The 23,070-nt window shown below is 25.3% G+C and overlaps 1 protein-coding gene across 1 annotated transcript in view; it reads right to left on the bottom strand.

Annotated features, from left to right (window-relative positions):
* Window positions 1–23,070, bottom strand: part of LOC129976199 (trafficking protein particle complex subunit 10-like) — a 38,622-nt gene that overhangs the window by 6,999 nt on the left and 8,553 nt on the right. Inside the window, exons 5-16 of the mRNA XM_056089648.1 lie at window positions 20,596–20,903; window positions 19,075–19,322; window positions 17,224–17,370; window positions 16,074–16,185; window positions 15,482–15,555; window positions 12,951–13,042; window positions 11,999–12,246; window positions 9,177–9,706; window positions 7,759–7,900; window positions 6,111–6,185; window positions 5,071–5,186; window positions 2,785–3,026 (exon numbers count right to left, since the gene is read on the bottom strand). Coding sequence (XP_055945623.1) covers window positions 2,785–3,026; window positions 5,071–5,186; window positions 6,111–6,185; window positions 7,759–7,900; window positions 9,177–9,706; window positions 11,999–12,246; window positions 12,951–13,042; window positions 15,482–15,555; window positions 16,074–16,185; window positions 17,224–17,370; window positions 19,075–19,322; window positions 20,596–20,903 — 2,334 coding nt within the window. The remainder of the gene's footprint in view (window positions 1–2,784; window positions 3,027–5,070; window positions 5,187–6,110; window positions 6,186–7,758; window positions 7,901–9,176; window positions 9,707–11,998; window positions 12,247–12,950; window positions 13,043–15,481; window positions 15,556–16,073; window positions 16,186–17,223; window positions 17,371–19,074; window positions 19,323–20,595; window positions 20,904–23,070) is intronic.

Raw genomic sequence — 23,070 nt, 5'->3', positions numbered from 1 at the left:
TTGACAACAACTTCAGTCACCATACTAGAAAACACCATGTAATACTAAATAATTTACAAATTTTTAAATACACATTCCATAAAAATACAAACAGCAACCAATCTATAATTTATTAAATATATGTTCCATTAAAAAGTTGCATTTTTTACTGCAATATTATATGTTTTAGAAATATTTTCCACATTCAAATTTAGTTCAAAATGCATGTTATTTAAATTAAATAAAATGCACAATGAATATATTTATTGTCTAAGAGAATTTTACTAAGAATATCAGAAATCCTTTCTTGAAATTTTAAAAACAAGCAAATGCATCAAATTATGAATCCAATTTAAAATCACTTTCATTTTTATGTGGAATTTCCATATATTCTACATAATAATATTTGAAGTATTATTTCATTCAATACTTCATAAATAAATAACACAAAAAATTATATTTTCTTAATTCAAAATTCTTTAATATTACTTTAATCAAAGATATTTAAACTCATTGAATGCAGATAAAGATTGATAAAAATAAAGATAAATTATGACAAATTAATAAAAGAAAAATATTTAAAACATGCATATTTCTAATCTCCCTAGCAAACAAGTTTCATTGCTACTTTTCTTATCTAAAACATGTCTTGATGAGGCCTGTTTACAATAAAATAGATTCTTTCTAATGATATTAATAGAATTTAAATTTTGCTTTTATCTCAAAGTTAGCACAAACAAATCAAACATTTATTCATTAGTTATCAAAGTTAGAATAGAAACACTATTTATGTTATGTATCTTAAAAATATTAAAAAGTATTTAGGAAAAAAAAATGTTCATATCCAAAACTCAATTAATTGTTACACTCATAAGGTGAAAAAATTTCACTTAAAGATCTATTTCAAATGCTAGAAACGTTTTTAAAGTAATTAGATTTTGCTTAATAAACATTCTTTTAAATAGTGGGGAAAACAATACAATAAAGGCATATGTTCACCAGGAGCTATTTAAATTTCCTACAATTTCTAAATGCAATTCTTAGTAAAGAAATCATAAAAATTCCAGGATTGTTTTTTTCTTTCACAGAATATTTATTTAAGTCTCCATGAGTTTGAGTAATTTTCAAATGGCCACATATTAATAAATAGGAATGTTATCCAATCATATTAGTTTTTTCTCAAGATGGCATGCACATTTTATTATATAATATCTTCAGGATCACAGATATTAATGATAGCTGACAGCATCATCAACCTGAAACATCAAATGCAAACATCTTGTGCAATTGGCAATCTTTACACTTTTATTGGTGTTTACAAAAACATAAAAGATACACATAATAAATAATTTGGGGCTTGTCTATCAATAAAAATGTATTAATTTACATTTCAACAATCATTTTATTATTATTTACATAAAATATATTTTTGTAATTTTTAAAGGGGCTATTATGATAGATTTTGAATATTTAGATTAACACTTGTGCTTTCTTCTACTTTCAAATTTATATATTAACAGTAGTGAATGTTTGGCTCTTATAAAAGAAAGATTATTAACTACATACTGTAAATCCCAAACATCAGTATACTTAACAAAGACAACAAATAATAGAACAACAATAACAGCTTCCTGCTTCAGTTTCTGCAAATAATAACTACATGAGTAAAGGAGACCAAAAAGAATACTTTTAATACAAAATGTGGTAAAAAGCGAAATAGCACATTAAGCAATTCTTGTGAAAAACAGAAGACACTATAAAAAGCCAAGAAGTTAAAAAAAAATACTCCAAATGAAATATGCATTGATATTTAATGCCAAATGAAAATTGTTTCATAGAAATTCACACTTACGTTCTTATGCACAGAAGTATGAGCACTGTAAACTGCTATTATTTCAAAATTAGAAAGTGAATTCATTGTAATAAAATTGTTGAAACTGGTAAATTTTTTTATTAATCCATACAGATGTTGATTTTCTATTGTTTAATTTTGCTCATATTTGAGAAAAAAATTGGCCTATAAAGAACTTCAATATGCATTTATTTATTTATTCTAAATCTGAAAAGATCATATCTATTTGAATAATAGTTTTAAAGAAGATTATAAACAAAACATTATGGGAAAAGATTATATTAAAATATCAATAATTACAGTTTAATTATTTTTAATATGATTAATTAACTGCAGTAGTAATTTCAATACACAAATATTGCATAAAAAGGAAAGATATTAATAAATATTTTACAAAACCACAGAATAAAGTGTGTATCATTTATTTTATATTATATATATATATATATATATATATATATATATATGCATTGCATCTTTACTTATTTTTATTCAAAAAGAACATAAGTGAAAAATGTGCAAAATAAATGAATAAAAATAGTAATAAATACGCACAAAAGCAATAATTTCAAATTTTCTTAAACTTTTTCAACTTTTACCATCTTTTCAGGAATTAAAAAATTCCCATAATTCTAGTTTCATCAAACGATTTTGCCACACTCACTAAATACAGAAAATAAAAATGATACTAGTGCATTAATTAATGGTAATTAAAAGAAATTTAATTCAAAAATAGTAATATAACCAAATTTTTAAAAAAAGTCTTTATGTCAAGCTGAATTTTAAATCATTTTTTCTTTTAATTGTTGTGATCTCTAAATGAAAAAGAACAAATAAGAGTTTTCCTAATATATCTAATATGCCCTATCTTTCGAGGTAATCTCACATGAGGCTGCAATCTCCTCCTTAAAAAACAAGGAGTAAAATCATCGGGAACACAAAGAACAACTTACCGAATTCCACATGTGTTCAATTTTTGAAAAATGAAAAAAGGTGGTAGAAACTGTAAAGATATTCGTTGAGCATTTGGCGACCATGGGCACAAAATGGTGATAAAATGTTCAATAGCATTATCAGTTTTTTGCAGTTGAACTTGAGCTATGACTTTGATAGACATTTCAGCAGAACTGAAAGGTTTCATTTCAGGAAGCTTAATTTGTATATCTTCTTCCCAAGATGCTTCAGAACTGTCATTCTATTAGAAGAGATACAAAATGAGATAATTAATATCAGAAATAACTAATGTAATTAATTATATAATACATGAACAACTAATAAAGTTTACAAATTTTATTTTTTTTATGTAAAGATTAATTATTAAGATGAGTAGTAAAAATGCAGAACAACAAAAATTTTTAATCTCCTAAGACTGCTATAATTTGTATAACATAATCTCAGATTAATTTCTTCATTACGCTTCCACTAGACAGATTGTTTTAGTCAGTTATTTTATTCATTTATTTCATGTATCAAGGGCATATTTACAGATAGTCAGGATAAATAAGAACAAGAACAAATTACAAGTGAAATTGAAGATTTCATACTTCTGCTGTGTTTCCGAGTCAAAAATTCCTGGAGATTTCAGATTTATTTATCTCATAATATATATGTAAAATAAATAAAAGAAAAGGCACAAATTTCTACAATTCTTTTAATAAGGGGCTTCATTTAAAAATTCAGCTATTAGATTAATAATCCTATTTTAAACAATATGTAGATAGACAAATCAGAATTAAAAATAAATAATATTAAATACAAATATTAACATGACATAGACATTAAATACAATAATGAAGAATTTTATAATTTGATATGATTTTTACTTTTATTTATAGTAAAAGGATTTTGATTAAATGAAGAGGCGACAATGCAAACAGAAAATACACAAAATACTACAAATGACTAAATTAAGAAATAAATAACTGAATTATTACATTCAGCAATCATACGATATGCAGTGTTGGAAAGATTTTTGAAATTTCTTTACCATTTTTTAAATTCAATTTTTCAATTATTAAAATTAGATTATTAATTTTTCACAGCTTGAATTTGCATGTGCATGAAATTTAGTAAATTAATGATAAATATATATACAGATAAACCACATTAGACTTGATATTAATCGCTAAAAAGTTACATGAAATGTCCAAAACTATAAAATATCGAAACATTTTACTCAGTTCACTATTTGGTAAATAAATAAATCAATCAAAAAAGTTTACTATTTTATATGTGAAATTCAGTATGGAATTTAAATATATAAAATCATAAAAATGAACAAAACATTAATATTTGAATTTTAAAAGAAATTTATAAAAAGAGTCATAAGATAATATTACTTTTTTTATTTCATTCTAAGATACAGTACACTCCCGATTATTCGCTGAATTGGGTGGCGCGGCCGCCGCGGATAACAAAAATCGCGGATAATCCGAAAAAAGCTAAAAACGGGTATAGCAAAAGAGAAAAAAGTCATTTCAACTTTGAAAAATCGTTTTATGTACAATAAAACGTAAAATAAACAGCAGGAAATGTTTAACTAACGCTTAATATTTTAGTATATCACTCAAAACTAACCTAAAATGCCTTTTGTTAATGAAAACATAAAAGTGCTTTGTACTTACGAGAGGCGTCAAGGATACACAGAAAAATGAATACATATGTACTGTTTTAATACTGTAATGTATTATGTAATTACAAAAGCATAACTGCAAAACTACACCTTTTTAAAGAAATCAGTCATTTGTGTTTGCTTCTTGCTTTGGAAGCATTTTCTCTTTGCTTGGAAGAAAGAAAAAAAAAGAAGAAAAAAAAACTTAGTGCGGCAGGAGCGGATAATCGGGAGTCTACTGTACAATGAACATAAGCAAAAACATGATTACATTTGTTTTATATGAAAAAAAAAATTCTTTCAGGTTTAATGGAGTTTTTCATTAATTAAAATTCTTCAATTAATACGAAATTCATGCAAGCATCTTTATTTATCAATTATAAAAGTATTAATTATAAAGTATAAATTAAAACTGAATACACTAAAATCATAAAAATGTTCTCCTCAGATTCTCATTATGTTATACAGATTGCTAATTTATTAATAATCACACAAATAATAATATTAAATGTTTTTACAATTACATAATAATATCCTTTTATTATAATAATTATTCAGAAAAAAAATTAATTTATTTCAAAATTTCAAAAACTTGGAGAATTGCATAAATTTTAACCTAGTTAATTACCTTTAACCTCAATCCTCTAGAAGCTTTCAAAGTAAGGGTAGTATCTTTGGAAAAGGAATAGCTGCCACTAAATAGTTTGAGGACAACATCTTGTTCAATGCCAGCCACTAAATCTCCTGAAAAGATATGTCCATCATTTTTAAAAATTGTATTTCTCAATAAAGCATATGCACATGTTAAACATTGAAAATTGAAACAACTAATATAAAGATTGCATTCATTGAACAATAAGGACTAACTATATAAATATTTTCTCCCCCCCCTCAAAGAAAACAGGTTCAATTCTGCAAATAAAAAATAATACATAGCATTTATTTTTTATTTGTTAATTTGTTGTTTGCCACAAATATGAAAATCAACTCAGATATTTTGAATTTATAAAATGTATTAAAAAATAAAATTAAAATTGCAAATGTTCTTAAAAAATTAGAAAGTGAAATTTTGTTATTAAAATTTTTAGAATATTCTTGTAAACAATGATACTATCATTGGTATGATTTTTAAAAAAATGCTAAATGTATATAAAGAATTAGTAGTTTTTAAAAATCTAATTATAATTTAAATTAACAAAGAACATTAAATTAGATTTGCACAGCTAACTTACAAAAAGTACTTAAAAATTCTAAAAGAGAACATTAAAATCCATGAAAAATTTAGAGTTGTTGAAGTCAAATCCTTAATAATAGGAAGAAAGTGCAATTTTAAACAAAAATTAATTAATCAATTAATTAAAACAAATATTTGCTATGAGCAATAAATTTGGTTTGAGGATAATGCAATTTATGGATAGTACACAGCTTAGACCATTATGTTATAAATATTAAAAAAAAAAAAAAAAAGCTTGAAACTGAATTTATGTAGTTTTAAAAAAATATGCAACAATTCTTAAAAACTTTAATATTTTAATTTTTTTAAATTATTTTTGTAAAAATAAATTATTTACTACAACATAATTAAAATTTTAATAGGGAAATTAGAATTTTTATTGATGAATCAATTAAGAGCAAAAAAAGAAAAAAAGATTAAAGCAAAATTCTCACCATGATGATCTTCTCTCCAAGCTCGGATTTGAGCTTGAGATCTACCTTTCAGTCTTTGCATTTGAGCTTCAGTTACTAAAAAATCAGAAAAAAATACAGATAGAACAAAAATATATTCTACTGTATTTAAGAATGCAAAATAATCTTATCAAATGAAACATGTATTAAAACAATCCTCTCAGCAAGCTCAAAAGCAAAGATAGATTCCTTATCAACTAAGTTAATGTTTTCAAATTCATTTCAATCTATAGACAAAAACAATGAAATATCACATACTGGAGAGAGAAAAGATAATTTTTTTATTTATATCGCATAATTCAGAATTTCTTGCAAAGTAATTTTTAATATGGTGTGTATAGCTACATTTAAATAAATAATTATAATGGAACACATTCAAAAGAATTACGGAACACACAGCTTTTGAAATTTTCTAAAGCTGATCACTGTTACATAATGTTGGCAATAAATGTTCCAGCTTTATTTTCATTTAATCAGTTTCTTTCAGGCTATTAAATTTTAGTCCATGAGCACTTAAAAAGCAAATTTAAACTTTTTTTTTATTTAATTAAATATAATACAGAATATGTTAAAAATGGAAATTGGAGGCTGAAAAATCATTTTCAGCCTCTAAATTTTAAGCAATTGCAGTTACCAAAAAATGTTTAACTTTTTTTTTTTTTTAACTTTAGCACAAATGTTGTTGTTCTTAATGAGAACATGCTAACTTGCCTCATTTGTTTAATTTTTTTATCTGCAATTGTTAAAAACCCCCTTACAACTTATCCTATAGAAGTTGAAATTCAATCAAAATTATTCTAATTATCATGTCAACATAGCATGGGCAAAGTATTATTTGCATATACATATACTTGAATGGAGGGTGGTTTGAGGTTCTAGAGATCCATGTTCGGCAATGACTTACAGAAATTTTCTGAAAGTCATGTCATGAGAACATTGCAATAGATAGTCTTCCTATAAGGAACCTACATAAAATAATTGACCTAGAAAATCTCAATAAAGGCGATCTTTTCAAAAGAGACAAATAAGCAAATAGGAACAATTTGGTAATAAGCAAATAGGAACAATTTGCTGAATCGGCTGAACGCCAACACTTTTGCATGCTCTGTGTGACGGGACAAAATACCGCTGACTTTACAAATTCTTCTAAAAGATCCCTGTTTCCCTTATTTGTGATTGATATGCATCAGAAATCCCTATCAAAATCTTAATAATATATTAGCACTATGAAAAAATATTTTCCCTATCACTATCTCATGTTATATAAGACAAGGGATAATTTATTTCTGGCTCTCCCCCACTTCTGCTTTTGTGCCGCCAGAGTGCGGGCATGCCTTGTCTGCACCTTCTTGTAAATAAATCATGCCTACCTCCCGAGAGGGAATAAAACGAACTTAAAATATTCAAAGCGTCTTCAATGTTTTTAAACATGCATTTTGCTTCACAAAAAATAATGCTTACACATATATATATATATATATATACCATTTTCTAAAATAAACTGCAAATAATTTAGATTTTGAATATAAATTTTTGAGTAATTTAGGGGAAAGGATAGTCAAGATACAATAAATTATGTGACAAAAGATTAAATATAATTATAAAAAGGAAACTAATATGATACACTCACATTCAACAATCTTCCTGGTAATAGTCGGTAATTCTTCCATAACCAGGAATGAAAATAATGGTGAGATATTAGACAATGCAAAATGAATGTTTCCCCATTCCATCCAAAGACGATGAAAGACATATACTCCAGACTGAGAAACCTACAAATAAAAAAATAAAAAAAAAATATCTATGAAATTCCAAATTGTTTTTTATATTATATTAGATGCAAAAAAAATTCACAAAATGTGAATGGAAATATTACAACACTGCATATATAAACAATGCATACAAATATTGAAAATAATGCAAATTACTGCATCCTCTTCACATTATTCAAATATTTTAGCAAATGAAATCATTAAGGGCATGTCAAAACCGTAAAATATAAAATACATTTATGACGCAATCAAGACTTCTTCAAAAGAATGCAGACAAAAAATAAATACATTTTTTATTGATTTTGTGTGTTTAGTCTAGTTATTTCAAAACTATGTTTATTTTCCTCTCTTCCCCCTCCACAACTGAAAATTTGCATAATGTGTTGCAAATCTAATAATTGAAGATAAAAAATTAATTCACAATTATTATTAGCTCCATACAAATCCAATCTATCTTACAACTTTAAACCAATAATTCTTGTGTATATATAAATTTATTTCTTTTGTGTGCGGCTCCAACGGCTCCAACTATTTGGATCAAATTTTATATTTAGATAAGACTTTTCTTTTTATGTTATCTATATAGATCTCTTTCCTAAATAAAATGTGATAATACATATGCAGAAACAAAAAATTTATAACTAACTATTTCAATAAGTATATTCAAATTCTGCTTCAAAGTGTGAGTAGTGCAGTATAGTGGTCAGAGCAACATGAATGAAGTGTGTGTTGTAGCTCCTCAGTTTGAATAATCATTTTTGTTTTATATTTTAACTTATGTATTTATATTTAATATTTTTTTTCTTTTTAAGTTTATCTATATAGGTCTTGTGTCTTTAGAGAAAAATGCCATTTTACACATACAAAAAAAGCATTTTTTTTATATATATATAACTAACTATTGAAGCCTATTTCTATCTGCTCTCATGCAGACAATGCCATACAGCACCATCGTGGACCAAATTTCCCCATGATAAAACTGAATGTACATTCAAAAATATATGTAATGATTGATGAACAGTAAAATGAGTACTGTAAGATAGTAGATTGTTTTGAATAACATGCTCATGATTTTTTTTTATTTGAATGATCAGTTCATATGTAGGTAAAACTGAAAAATATACATATGTAATCAGCATGTGATTCATATCTAACAATTTTCTGTGAGAAATACGCATTTATAGAAAAAATTTATGCCCAGTCTTCCAGATAATCACAGTTAATAAGGAGAAAGATTTAACTCCAAATTTATTGAATCTTTATAAATATAACCTACCTTGACTGTTATAGTGATAACATTTGGACCAGGAACTAGTTTTGCCATGCTAACTTTGAAACAAGGTCCATTATCTTCTTCAGAAATATCATCTTTATGGAAGCCTTGACTATCTCTGCGCCTCAGGACTTGATGGGTATTTTTGCACATCACAGAATAAATCTGAGCACCCTCTTGCCGATAACACCCAACAATCAGTTGAGGCTGTACTAAAATTCGTTGTTGCATTTCATCCCTCGATGGAATACCTAATCCTCCCCCAGACTGCATAGGAGATAATGGACTATGAGATGAGACATTGGGCTTGGAGGATAAATAATGGTTATCAGTTTGTTTGGACTTATCTACATTAGGAGCACTTTGTTTCTTGAGAAAAAGCTTAATATTGCGACATATAATTTCACTAGGCAAATTGCTATGAATATGGAAAGTTACTAAAATCTCTGAATCGCAGATCATCGGAGTGAAAGACGATTCAATTTTGGCACCACTGACTAGAAATGTTCTCTCAGTTCTAACTAATAAAGGATCTAAAAAAAAAATAATAAAATAAGATCATCAATATTTTTAGTACAGCAATTATTTAATTCAAATTATTTTATAAATTAGATGCAGTAATATAATAAGCGAAATGACTTCAATAAAACATTTTTAAATATAGATGTTTTACCAAAACATTGCAAAATTATTATAATGTTGTATTTTGCAAAAATTAATATTTGCATTAAAAATAGTCAGATATGCAACAAATGGAAAATGACTGGATTTGGATGGCAAAAGTAAATGCACTTAAGTTCAGTTTTCAACATGAATTTCAAGACCATAAAGTAGTAGTTAATTCCCAATTATTTAATTGCATCCAATCACTAAAATTAATGAAAATGAATGTGTGTGTTTTACTAGGCATTAACTTATGCATTCATATTTTCTTATCGGAATTTTTTTTTCACCTGAAATTATTAGTTTTCTTCATACAGCAAACTAGGAAACTTTGCCAGTTTTTTTAGAGAAAAAAAAATTGATTATGGTTTTCATATTATGTCCTTGCACCAAGTAACAAATGCACCAATGATTTCACCACACAGAGAAAGCACTTAATGATAACTTTTTTTCCACTTTTTAACTCATATGTTTCTTAAGACATTTTCAACCTGTTGAACAAGTTTTCTTGGTAGTCAATTTAACTGATTCAAGCAGCACATTCTTTCAAACACTACTTGTAACTACTTGTTTTTTTTAACCAGCATATAACCCCATTTCAGAAACAATTTTAGATTTAAGTTTTATGTTAAATTTCAGTTTAATCCTATAATTTGAATAATTATAATAGAAATCAGGGTCAAAATGGGACAACTTAGCCAAATTAAAATATCTTTTTTCTCAAATTCTTGCAAACATTTTTCAGATCTTGTATGTATTCGTGTTTGTTTTATAAATATTTCAGATGCCAAGATGCATTAGGACCAAGTTGGGAAAATGCAGGTATCAAAAATATCACGATATCATGTTGCAATTTGATAGATCTTTTGTAGTTTGGTAAAGAAATGAAAGTTACAATCGCTGAAAAGAAGAATCACTGAAAATGTGCCCTTTCAAAGAAGCCAAGACACTACACTTTATTGAGCAATGATGAGAAAAAAGATCTCTGAACAAGTCTTCTACTTGTCCAGACTGGAGAATGCCTCTTAATGCTCTTCATGAAAAATTTCTTAGATTCGTTGCTGGAGTGGGGGCAAATTTCATAATTTTATAGTTGATGGGAAAAGATCAATACCTTCCTAAAAATTCTATAATAAATCAGATTGAGCTTATAAATAGAAGTTCAAGAATAACATATTTTTATATAAATGATAGATGGAAGAAAAAAAACCTATTACGTCTCAAACATGCTAGATGAAGTTTTACTGAACACATAAAATATTGCATACATAACTGGCTCTCCCTACATTGAAAACCATGACAATTTTATCTTTTCAGAAGTGAAAAATTTAAGTAAACATTTATATAAACATTATAAGTTGGGAATTTTAATTATATCCAATACTGTTACATATTTCCCTTCACAATAAAAAGTTAATATTAATGTGCAAAGTGTTTTCATGATTTTAAAATAATGTTTTGGGGAGATTTTGATTAGTTTCAACATAGTTGGAGAAATTGCACTTTTCCGAAGATAATTTTACAGTCGATTTTTGTTTGTTTACTTTCATATATTTATTTTTTTAAATATATAAATGTTTACTTAAATTATATTTCTATTGTTATTAAATTGTTATATTCTATTCTCCGGTTGTAATTGTAATGTAAAATTAGTAGTTAATTTTATATTAGTAATGGTTTATGGTGGCTTTAAAATATTTCTATAATTTGCTAATTTACAAAATAGTTGAAGGAAAAGAAAAATGTGGCTAAGTTGTCTCAGTTTATGATATTTTAATATTTCTAATTTTCCAAATCATACAGTTGGCAAATTGTAGATTTTTCAAGGTCTGACTCCATAGTTTGTGTACAAAGAATTTTTAAAATTTTTATTTCAATTTAAAAGTTTTTTAATTTTTATAATAATACTGAAGTATTTCTTCAGATTGTCATAAATTTCTTCATTCCAATTTCTGATTTAAGATTGTATGTATTAATTACATTTACATATCTATGTTAAAACTTCAAATAAATTTCTCAAGGAAATTTGAAGCGATAGAATAAATACAAGATATTTACCTGACATAAAATGTAACCAATATTCCTGGTCTAGAAGAATCAGAAATATTGGCAAAAATTATTGAAAAAAAAAAGTTAAAATATATTATAAAAATTTTACATACCTGAACCAAGTTTCTCACTACAACTAATTATCTCTTGAAAATAATCCTTCCTTTTATCTAAGTTAAAACACAGTGTAGCTGCAAGGCGTATACATGTTTTTAAATATCTTTGAATATCTTCCATAGCTGAATAACATTCAAGCAAATCCTCTTGAATGCTAGCTGTCAAAATTTCCCAATTTTCTTCACGGTAAGTTTTTAACAAATCAGTTAAAAATGATACAGCTTTTTGAGGTTGTTTCATTTTCCTAAACAAGAAAAAAAAAATGTAATAATATTATGAGTCTGAAATACTGAAAATGAACAGATATAAAAAAAAAATGGAAATGAGCATATCAACGAGGTTGATAAATTCATTAATAAACTGCAAGAATAATGCAAAGAAATTCTAATACAGCAGAACTAATAAAAAGGTGCTGTTGTATAAACAAAACATTTTAAAAAATCACCTTTTTTTATTATATATGTAATGATCTCTCATTCTAATTTAAATTCTAATTCATTTCCGAATTTTTATCTTAATTTATCCCATATTATCATCATTCTAAAATGTTCTCAAATCTCCTGATCCAATTCCCAATTTTCATTTAATTATTTTTAACATACACTCCAGAGAATTGATGACTAAATATTTTCTCACATTCCGAGTGAAGAGATAAAAATCGCTAATGCTTATAACATTCTTTTAAAGATACCCAAGATTCCTTTTCCTAAGTCAACACATATCAAAGAAAATGTATGCATGCATGTATGTATGTATGTATATGTATAATATATTTACACTGGAATATTATATTATTTTACACCATGACAAATGTCAAAATATCCAGGAACATATTGTACCATAATATAATGCAATATTTTTTTTTTCCAAAAAAATTAAACAAGGTAACTGTTTGAACAAAATTACATAGTGAAGTACAACATTATAGACAAATGAAGAATAACTTACATATATAATTGGGCTAAATCTTTTCCAATTAAGCGAGCTGTTCTTATTCTTCTGTTGTGTTTAAAAGTTCCCATTGTAAGTTCAGAAAGTTCCTTAAAAAATGTAATGTATCAGTGAATTCATGTTCTTCATGAAATAATAAAACATTGTTAATTGTTAATGTCAAAAGTAATTGATTATCATTACACTAATGAAAGGAATAATATTAAGAATAATTTATGCTTTATATATTACTATATATATCTCTCTACTTTGCAATCAGCTGTCGTAAGAATTAAATTTGAAATGGAACAGATTAAACTTCAACCAATGAGGAAACTTTTTTTGCTAAAACCAATAAATTTTTTAAGAGTATGATTACATAAAAAATCGAATCTTTCAGTATTGTAATATGTATGAAGCAGTATTTTTTTTATAATTTATGCAGTATTTTAAAGAATTATTTAATAAAAATTTATCTGATTCACCATAAAATTCAGTTTTACCTTAAAAAAAATTTTAATTCAGTAAATATTATGTTATTCAATTTCAATCGATAAATATGCTTCTGGAAGCAATTTGAAGTCTAAATTTTATACAATCCTTCGATCCTACAAATCATTCTCAGTAAAATTAACTTGGAAATCTAAGATTTCAGTTTTCAGTGAATAAACCAAAACCAAGTTATAAAGCTGCAAATATCATTATGTTAGGACAATCAATAAATTCATTATTTTAGACAGTCTGTCTTGGGGAAAGTCCAAGCACAGATTCACATAATTTCTTCAAGACAGTCAATGGAGAGATATAAAATTGCACATTTTTATAGAATAGAGACATTTATATTTTCAAAACTCAACCAATTTTGGCTGCAAAACTGTAGAATATTTTTTTTTATTTGAAATACTAATGTCTCAAGAACATTTTATTAAATATGACTCCCAGAATGGAGGATCTGCATAAAAATTTCAAAAATTGTAATTCATCGAAACATTTATTGATTGAAACTACATAAGATATAATTATTTATTTCATTTAGACCGTTTTTTTTTTTTTTTTTTGTTAAATATATAAGCTAATTAATACAGTTTTAGAAATTTGTTGTTGGACTCTTATTAGAGTAGATATCCTGTATATATTAAACTATGTATGCTTAGTATAAAAATGAATTATTAAATTAATAATATAGCTAATTTTAAATGTCACACAATTTTAAGTGTTTCATGAATTCATTTTTTTCCCCTTAAGTAAATATCACATTTTTTTTAAATTTATTTATTCCATTTCAGACAAACATGTACTGAATATTACACTTTCCTAGGCTTAGTTTACAATAAGAGTTAATCTTTCAATTCGGGTTTTTGTCATCTTGATAGAAATGCGCAGATAAAAGGTAATTTTTCCCATGCAATCATAACATGCTTGTACAGGTTACATTGTATTTTCATATTGCACTAAAAAATTGTTGGAAAATATGAGAATTTTTTTTTTTATTCATTAAAGACAGAAACAATTTATAAGTTAAAGTATTAGTACTATTGAAAAGATTATTTTTTTAACATTAAGATGGTGTAAAAATCAATTTTATGCTGTAATATTTTCTACGCATATAATTTACCTTGAAAAAAATGTAAACATCTCGCTTAATTTTAAATTAATTAAAATTTCAATCAAAAAATCTCTATGGGGTGCACATTCCCATCCTCCAAAGTATGTATGGGCCAAATCTGGTAGCTCTAAGTCAAACTTATAAAGTGCTAAAACAATTTATTTTTTATTATAAGATTAAAAAAGAAAAAGGCAAATGTAGTGCAAAGCCCAATTCATAAACCTAATAAAATATATCACAATTTTTTTAATTACTCAAACTAAAATATTTTAATGTGATTAAAAACTCCATTATTTTTTTAATATGGTAAAGAGCATAGAAAGCATCTTTAATGTAAAGTAGCATTTTAGTACAAGATAAACATAGGAATTTTTTTGACAAAAAAACATGCAAAATGTACTTTCATTCAAGAAAATGTTCTAGAGGAAAACTTCCTTTTTCTTACTTTTTTATTTATTTTATTATTGCATATGTAATAAAAAAAACAGCATTAACTCTAAAAACAAAAGTCAAGTTAATTTCTACTTTTCATTCCAGATGAAGAATGCAATAACATAGTTTGAAAGATAAGATTATACATAGTAATTTTGACACTATTTATTAGGTATAAATAAATAAAAGGCAAAATATAATAAATATATAAAAGTCATAATTATGTTATACAAATAAATCTTAAATAAAATTGTTCCTTGGAGCAATACTTATTATATTTGAATATGTATGTTTATACCACAAATTAGAACAAAATTCTTTACTTTTTTTCTTAATACTAGCAAACATATGAGTAGAAAAAAAAATCTTAGATATAATTATCAGTTCAGGTTCAATCATGAGAGATTATCTTTAAATATCATTTTATTCTTAATTAATATATACGAAAAAATTAATTATATTTGTAATGCATAAATATATGATTATTAATATTAAAAAGAAAATTGTATACCAAATAATGTTTCAAGAAAGATTCTTTAGAAGAAAGGGCTGCTCGCAATTTAGCATGAGGACTATCAACTCCAACTGTGAAAATAAAAATAATCAAATAAGAATTAAAATCATTTGTTAAAATGTTTACTTAAAAAAAGGTAGCTAAAAGTAATGGCCAGCTTTTAATATTTTGGAATAAACATGCAAACACAAAATATCTAATCAATACAGAAGGAAAATCTATGTTTAACATTAATAAACTATATGAATAAATAAACAGGAATTATGAAAAATTTCATGTTTTTTTCTGTACTCAAAGTACTTAAAGTTACATGTGGCATGTTATGTTAAACTTAATTTCATAGATAAAAATAAAATTTCTTTCTACATGTGACAATTTCACATAATATCTGAATTTTAATTTCTTTCATTTATCCAAATTTCTTCATGTCTGAATTAACTTGATCCATGTTGAATTGGGATAACTGGAGATCTATTTCATGTTTTATCTAATTTATAATTAATCAAGTTGTGTACACATCTAAAAAGAATACAGGACATATTCAAATATAGAAAATATTTATATGCAAATTAAAACTATTTCTTTTTACCAGGATAAGGATCTGCACCCATTCCAGCAAGAAGATTAACAACAATGTGTAGTTTCTCACTGCTATCCATCAAATCTGGCATCAAACCACAAAGTATACCAATGTGATGTAACTGCAATTTAAAACAGAAATATTTTTCAGTATGCTATTAATTATGCTATTTTTAGTAAATTTAGAATAAGTGCATAAAAAAGCAAAACTATTTTTTTCTGCCTTTAAAATAGATAAATTATTATAAAAACACATAGGTTTTTTTTACATCAAAGCATTCTTAGGGGTATGTTTTTGTGCAATGAAGTGACAATTTAATACTATGAACCATTATCAATAAATGCAAAACAAAACAAAATTATTATTATGTCAATTTCTATAAATTATTTTTGCTATAGTTTCTTTTACTTTCTAAACTGCTTGATTAGACATATATGTATAATTGAGCTTTCACTGTATCATATAAATTGCTATTTCTTTCTTTTATTTTAAACTTAAATTAATGAAGATTGAAGTATAGAATTACTATAAAGCTAAAAAAGAAGAAAAATTACATTAGAGATTTTTTTAATCCTTTTAATTACATCCATGCTACAATTACTTATGATAAACATCTTTTTAATAAAAAATGTAAAAATTAATAATTCTAGCACAGATCATTCTGCTGAATCTTTAATACCATTCTTTGTAAGTGTCTAAATAGAAAGTTACAGATAATTAAATAGAAGAATTGTTTTTCTTTTATAGATTTGGATATTGTAAAAAATTTAATAATAAAAATTTTTAAAACATACTTTATACTTAAAAAATATTAAAACATATCTCAAAGTAAAATTATTTTATTTTAATTTTCTTTTTATATTTTAATTTCATTATTCTAAGTTATGTGAAATTTAGGAATCTATTATTTCTCAAATTTATAACTAGAACAGTCCCTTTCATAAGGAATAAAAATTCTGTTCTATTAATCAAGTCAATTACATTAATTGACCGTTTCTAAAAAAATAAAATGAACATATTGCCACGGAAAATAAAAAAGTCAATGCAATTTTAAAGTTCTAGCATATCAAGAAATAAATGTAACATTTGTATTTATTTCATGTTACAAACATGAAATAAATAAAAATACATGAAAATGAAAGCATTATTCATCACTGACCTTTTCTCTTGCATATGCCCATAACCCTGCACAATACAAAGAATATTCTTTGATTTGAGAAGTATCACTGAATTTTTCACAAGTCTGTAAAACTTCAAAGCAGCTGAGAAATACCCAACAAGCCACAGCACCAGGAGGCATATTCACCTAAAATAAAGAAATCTCATAACTGAATAAGAATTGATGAATTATATATGGAAACATGAACAACATATCTGAATATCATTCTATGATATCTAAATAAAATAAGATTTCTTACCTAACAGATTATTCCCATAAACCAAAAAAGGCATTCTTAGTAAAGAATGTTTAAAATGAAATGAGAGTACAGAAATCAGATTTAACAAGCAGTAAGTATTTTATGCAAATCTCTATATAGGTTAACTTCATCTCTATCAATAATAAGGATAAATGTATGTATGCCAATCTGCAAGCCAAATCTTTTTTAATTTAGTACTAAATTTGACATACATATATTTTAAAATGTGCAATTTTGAAAAAAAATTAATTCAATATTTAATTAATTAAAACTTAAGTAAAATTTTGATGTTTCTCCACTATAACTTGAGAATATTTTTACAGTATAAGAATGATTTTTACAGCAGCTTCAGTCCTAGAAATTATTTTGTCAATTTTATTATTCTTTTTCCCGTGTAATTTTAAGAAATATTTTACATAAAAATTCTTACATATAATATAATTTTTTAAAAATATTTTAAGCGTATTTTATAACAATACATTTCAATGATGAAATAAAACTCAAATCGCTAATAATGCTCTAATATTTCATTCTTGCCTTTTTCCTTCATTGTTGATGTTCAAGACATAAAAATTTGGTATATTTTTCCTTGCTGAGGAAATTTCAGTTTAATGAATAAAATTTTGTTGAATTTACTATTAAAGACTTAGCTTCAGAATGAAATGATGATGAAAAAAATTTTATACAAATCCATTTTTAAGAAGGAATCCATTTTTTTCACATCACAAGGAAGATTGCTGATCTTCCTTGTGATGTGATTGTAGGCATATATATATATATATAAAGTTAAGGGAAACCATAGCATTATGAACAGAACAATGTAAGGATTCTAAAATAGCATAAGTCATATGTCAATCCAAATTTAAAGCTCAAAAATTTAGACAATGGGACATTAGAAATTATCAATTATAAGAACTGGAATTATGGAAAATGTTAAATATGGAAAAAAATTATGAATTCAAAATTTTTATATTTAGATTCAGAATTTCCAGCATCCACTTTAAACACTAATTACATTATTTTCATCAATGCATTTCATATGACCAACTATGGTTTAAAAATCCAACTCTATCAATTGTAATTCATATTACAAAATAAAAAAAAGTTCTCCCATGAAAATTTTAAATTAAAGATAAGATATAAATTTCAATTATTTTGTTTTTTGCTTAACCTTATTACTGAATTTACTATCATTTATGTATGCTCATACCTTTTTAGATACTTTTAATTTGTTTATAATTTTTTAAAAAAACGTTCAACAAACAAAAACAAAAAAAGAAATCATATAAAATGAAGGCAAAAAAAAAAAAAAAAATCTATACTTTACAAGATTAGAAGTCTTAGAAAATGTATTTCTTGTAAAGATTAATTAATTTAAATTCAGTCCCAGAATAATAAATATAATAGAGTATTTCAAATATAAATGTATTAAAAACATTCATATAGTTTTGTTTTGTTTCACTTTTAATTAATTAATTTTTAACTACAAATTATTTATAAAAAATTTACTTCTCTCTATCTTATTAAATTAGGAACTGAAAAAATAATAATGTAACAAAATAGCTATTAAACTGAAAATAAAATAAGCATACCTCAAGTATTTTTAATTCACTAATACAATTATGAAGAAAGGGCAAAGTTCTTTGAGCAACCTCCCAAGGACGACAAAGCAACAGAAGTAGTGCACACTGCCTTGAAAATAAATAGTTCCTTAAATCTAATAGACAAGCATTTCCAGAAAGCAAAACATTCCTCAATTCTATGGACTTTTCTCTAAGTAAACAGACACCAGACCAAATGTCACAAGGTCGCGAAAAACAAGTTAACCATTCTGGCATATCTGAAAATAAATTTTTAGAACATGTACTTGTATATTTCAGGAATAATAATAAAGTAAATTTTGTAATTATTTCAGAAATTATTTTTGCAAATATTATTTAAACCATAGGTTCCCAATAGGAATGGTATTACCCCCCCCCAAAGGGTGATGGAGCCTTCAATGAGGTGGTAATAAGTTTTATAGTACATGGTTGGCATTAAAGCTAGTCAAGAGGGGCAATGTAGTAGAATTACCTATTTAGAAAATTAATATAATAACGTGCCTGAACTAGGAAATTTACATATCAGCTGCAGTTACACAATTTTATTGAGCTGAATTTTAGATCCTTTTATAGAAACCGATACTTAAAAATCATGAAATTTAAAAGAGCTTCGAAGAACTCACAGCTAACAAAGAATTAAAAATAAAATTCAGAAAAGGATAGCATGAATTCTTGCCTCAAAAATAAATACCACATTTGTCATAGATAGTAGGAAAGAACACAGAATTTTTTAAATACTGTTCTTTAATTGCAACTGGCTGAGAGTGGATTTAGTTTAAAAGTTTATTTACTGTCTATGAACAGATTGCACATCACTGGCAAGGTTATTTTAATATTAATGAAATCAGAATTTTATTTCTGATTGATTTTGTGTTTATATTTAAATACTTTATAAATATTTTTTTAATATATTTGATAGTCATTTTCATTTCTACTTTGTTACTCTTAATAGTCATATAAAAAAAATAATTACACAAAATATGAAACAATATTTAAATCTTTCAATACAATAAAATAAAAGTAATTTGTTTCGAAAGTAAAACTAAAATAATAAACAGATAAGCTATAAAAATATCAGAATTTTTGCCTTTTAATTGTCACTTGCTGCAATTCATACAGGTATATTTCCTGATAAATGAACTATTTTCACCATAGATAATGATCCCAGAAATAAAATTAATGTTTTTCTTCCTCCTCCTGTAAAATATTGTAAATGCAGCTATTTCTTAAGACTTTACTCTTAAATTTCCTTATGAATTAATAAAAATGTCACTAATTCCAAGAAATGCATCATGACACAAATCTTTCCATGGTTTACCAAATGAAAAATTTAACAAATCCTTCCAAAATTCCATTTTTTCAACCTTTTGATTGAAAATCAATGGATTCAGATTGCACGGCAATATTCGAAAATTTCAATTAATCTTTTGGAAAAGAAAATTAATCAACAATTATAATGTCACAAACATCTTTTATCTTTTTCGTATGTTCTCAGACAATTTATACACTTACCACCAACATTTGAATTAATCACAAATTGAGTAAACAAAGCATCCAGCTCATCATATTGAATTAACGCTTCATCATAAAGTCCAAGCATCTCTAGAACCAATGCCAATTCTTCTTGAAGAAAAAAGAAATTTTGGAAGCTCCAACCATTTTCATTTCTTCGCTCCCTCTGAGTTCGCATATGTTCTTCAAACAAACATAACTGACGACTATAAGCTTGTAGAACCAACTTTCGAATTCTTTGCAATAAGCATTGCATCGATCCCACAGCACGAGAGTCATTTCGACAGGGGTCCAACAATGATATGCACCTGTTGGAGTAAATATTTCAATTAATAAAAATCAACTACTTAATTGTTGAGTATACACATTTTACACAATTAAATCTTCTAATAAATGAACACCTAAATAATTATAAGAAACAGTAATAAAACATATGCATTTGTCTCATGTTCATTTTAATGTTTCTGAAGTTATATCTTATATCTCTAAATAAACAATTTTTGTATGTATATATATATATATATATATATATATATATATATATATATATTTCATGTATCTTGGAAATGGCTGGAACTATCTGAATCACATTTTATATTTAAATAAGGCTTTGCTTTTTAAATTTATCCACATAGATATTTTTCTCAAAAAAAAAAAATGTGATTTGACACACACAAAATTAAATTATAATTAACTATTAAAAGAAATTTATTCAAAATCTATTTCGAAGTGTGAACAATGCAGTGTAATGATCAGAATAACATGGCCAATGTATATATACACTACGGGTCTCAATTCAAGTTGCACTTCTTGCTTTTCTTTTTTTACTTATGTATTTATATTTAATATTTTTGCTTTTTAAGTTTATCTATATAAATTTTTTTTCCCTAGAAAATGCGATTTTATACACACACATACAAAGAACACACACATTTTCTTTTATAACTGACTATTAGAGTTTTTTTCTATCTGCTCTTATGCTGACAATGTCTTATAGCGTCAGCTCAGACTCGATTTCACCATGGTAAAATTGATTGCAAGTTCAAAAATATAAGTAATGAGAGATAAACTGTAAAAAATATTGTAATATAGCAGATTGTTTCGAATAACATATTAAACTAAATGCATCCGTGATTTTTTTTATATAAATAACCAGTTCATATGTTATCAGTATGTGATTCGTATCTTAATTTTTTCCATTAAAACATGATTTTACAAAACAAAAACTGCCTAGCTAAGCTCAGTCTCCCTGGTACTATAAAAAAAATTCAGATGGTGAATTTTGGGACAAATATATATTTTCTAAATACATTCATATACTGATATTTTAAAATAAATCCTATTACTATTATTGAAGATGATTCTTCATTTAGAACTACCAGAAAAGAAAGACTGTTTTTAAAATATGCATTTAAAAATATCATTTAACTCCTTTTAAGGTTTTTTGTTTGTTTGTTTGTTTGTTTTGTTTTGGTTTAGGAGAAATTCAAAGATTAGAATTTGAAAACAAAATTCATTTGAAATGAATTTTTGCAGGTTTATACAGAGTAATATACAAATATATGTGTACATATTACACAACTGAATCAACTGTTATTCGCACTAATGATCAAAATATAATAAGCAGGTTGGAATTAAATTTCTACAAGAACAATTCAGATTAGTGGTGCTAATATGTTTTGTTAGCATTTCTATTACTTCCACAAAATGGAATGGACTTGAATACTCTTCTTGAAAATAATGATTTAATATTAAAAATCAAGAGAGTATTAATGAGTAGATTATATTCCTTATTTACAGTTGATTGATAATAAAAATTAACTTCTTGTGTGAGAAGGAAATTTGTTGATAATTAAATATTAATTCTAAAATCAGTGAAATTAGTCATGTTTCTTTGTAGGAGATTTCTATTTAAATTGTGTCAAAATACAAATTAGTCAAATGAAATTTTTGATAATGATGAGATAAGATGAGTAGATATTTTAAACTACTAATTTAATTTATGCATTTGATTTAAGTACAGCATATACTAAAGCCAATCATAACATAGTAAATCATTACATCAACTCAAACAGTCTCAGTCAATCATGACATATTAAAACATTGCATCAACTCAAAGAGTCTCAGCTAATCATAACATAGTAAAACATTACATCAACTCAAACAGTTTCAGTCAATCTTTCATCCAAAACTATGAAAGATTTTTTTTAAAGTAATAATAGGGATAAAAAGTATAGTAAAGACTTATGTTAAAAAAGAACTCAGATAGAAGATTGGTCCCTTAAAATCCAGAGCATGAAAGTTTCAAATCTGGTTTTGTTATATAAATATTACCAAGAAGAATTAAAAAAAATGATGGGAATTGATGCATTTGAATTTTATTAAAACAATCATTATTGCAAAAAGAATTTTCAAACATTGTTTTTTCTATCCAATATTATAGTTCACTTCCATGTATTTAATATATCTTTTCTT

This window comes from Argiope bruennichi, chromosome 7 (genome assembly GCF_947563725.1).
Source record: "Argiope bruennichi chromosome 7, qqArgBrue1.1, whole genome shotgun sequence".
Classification (NCBI taxonomy): domain Eukaryota; kingdom Metazoa; phylum Arthropoda; class Arachnida; order Araneae; family Araneidae; genus Argiope; species Argiope bruennichi.
The sequence above is the reverse complement of the archived record's forward strand: the minus strand, read 5'-3'. Positions and strand labels throughout refer to the sequence as shown.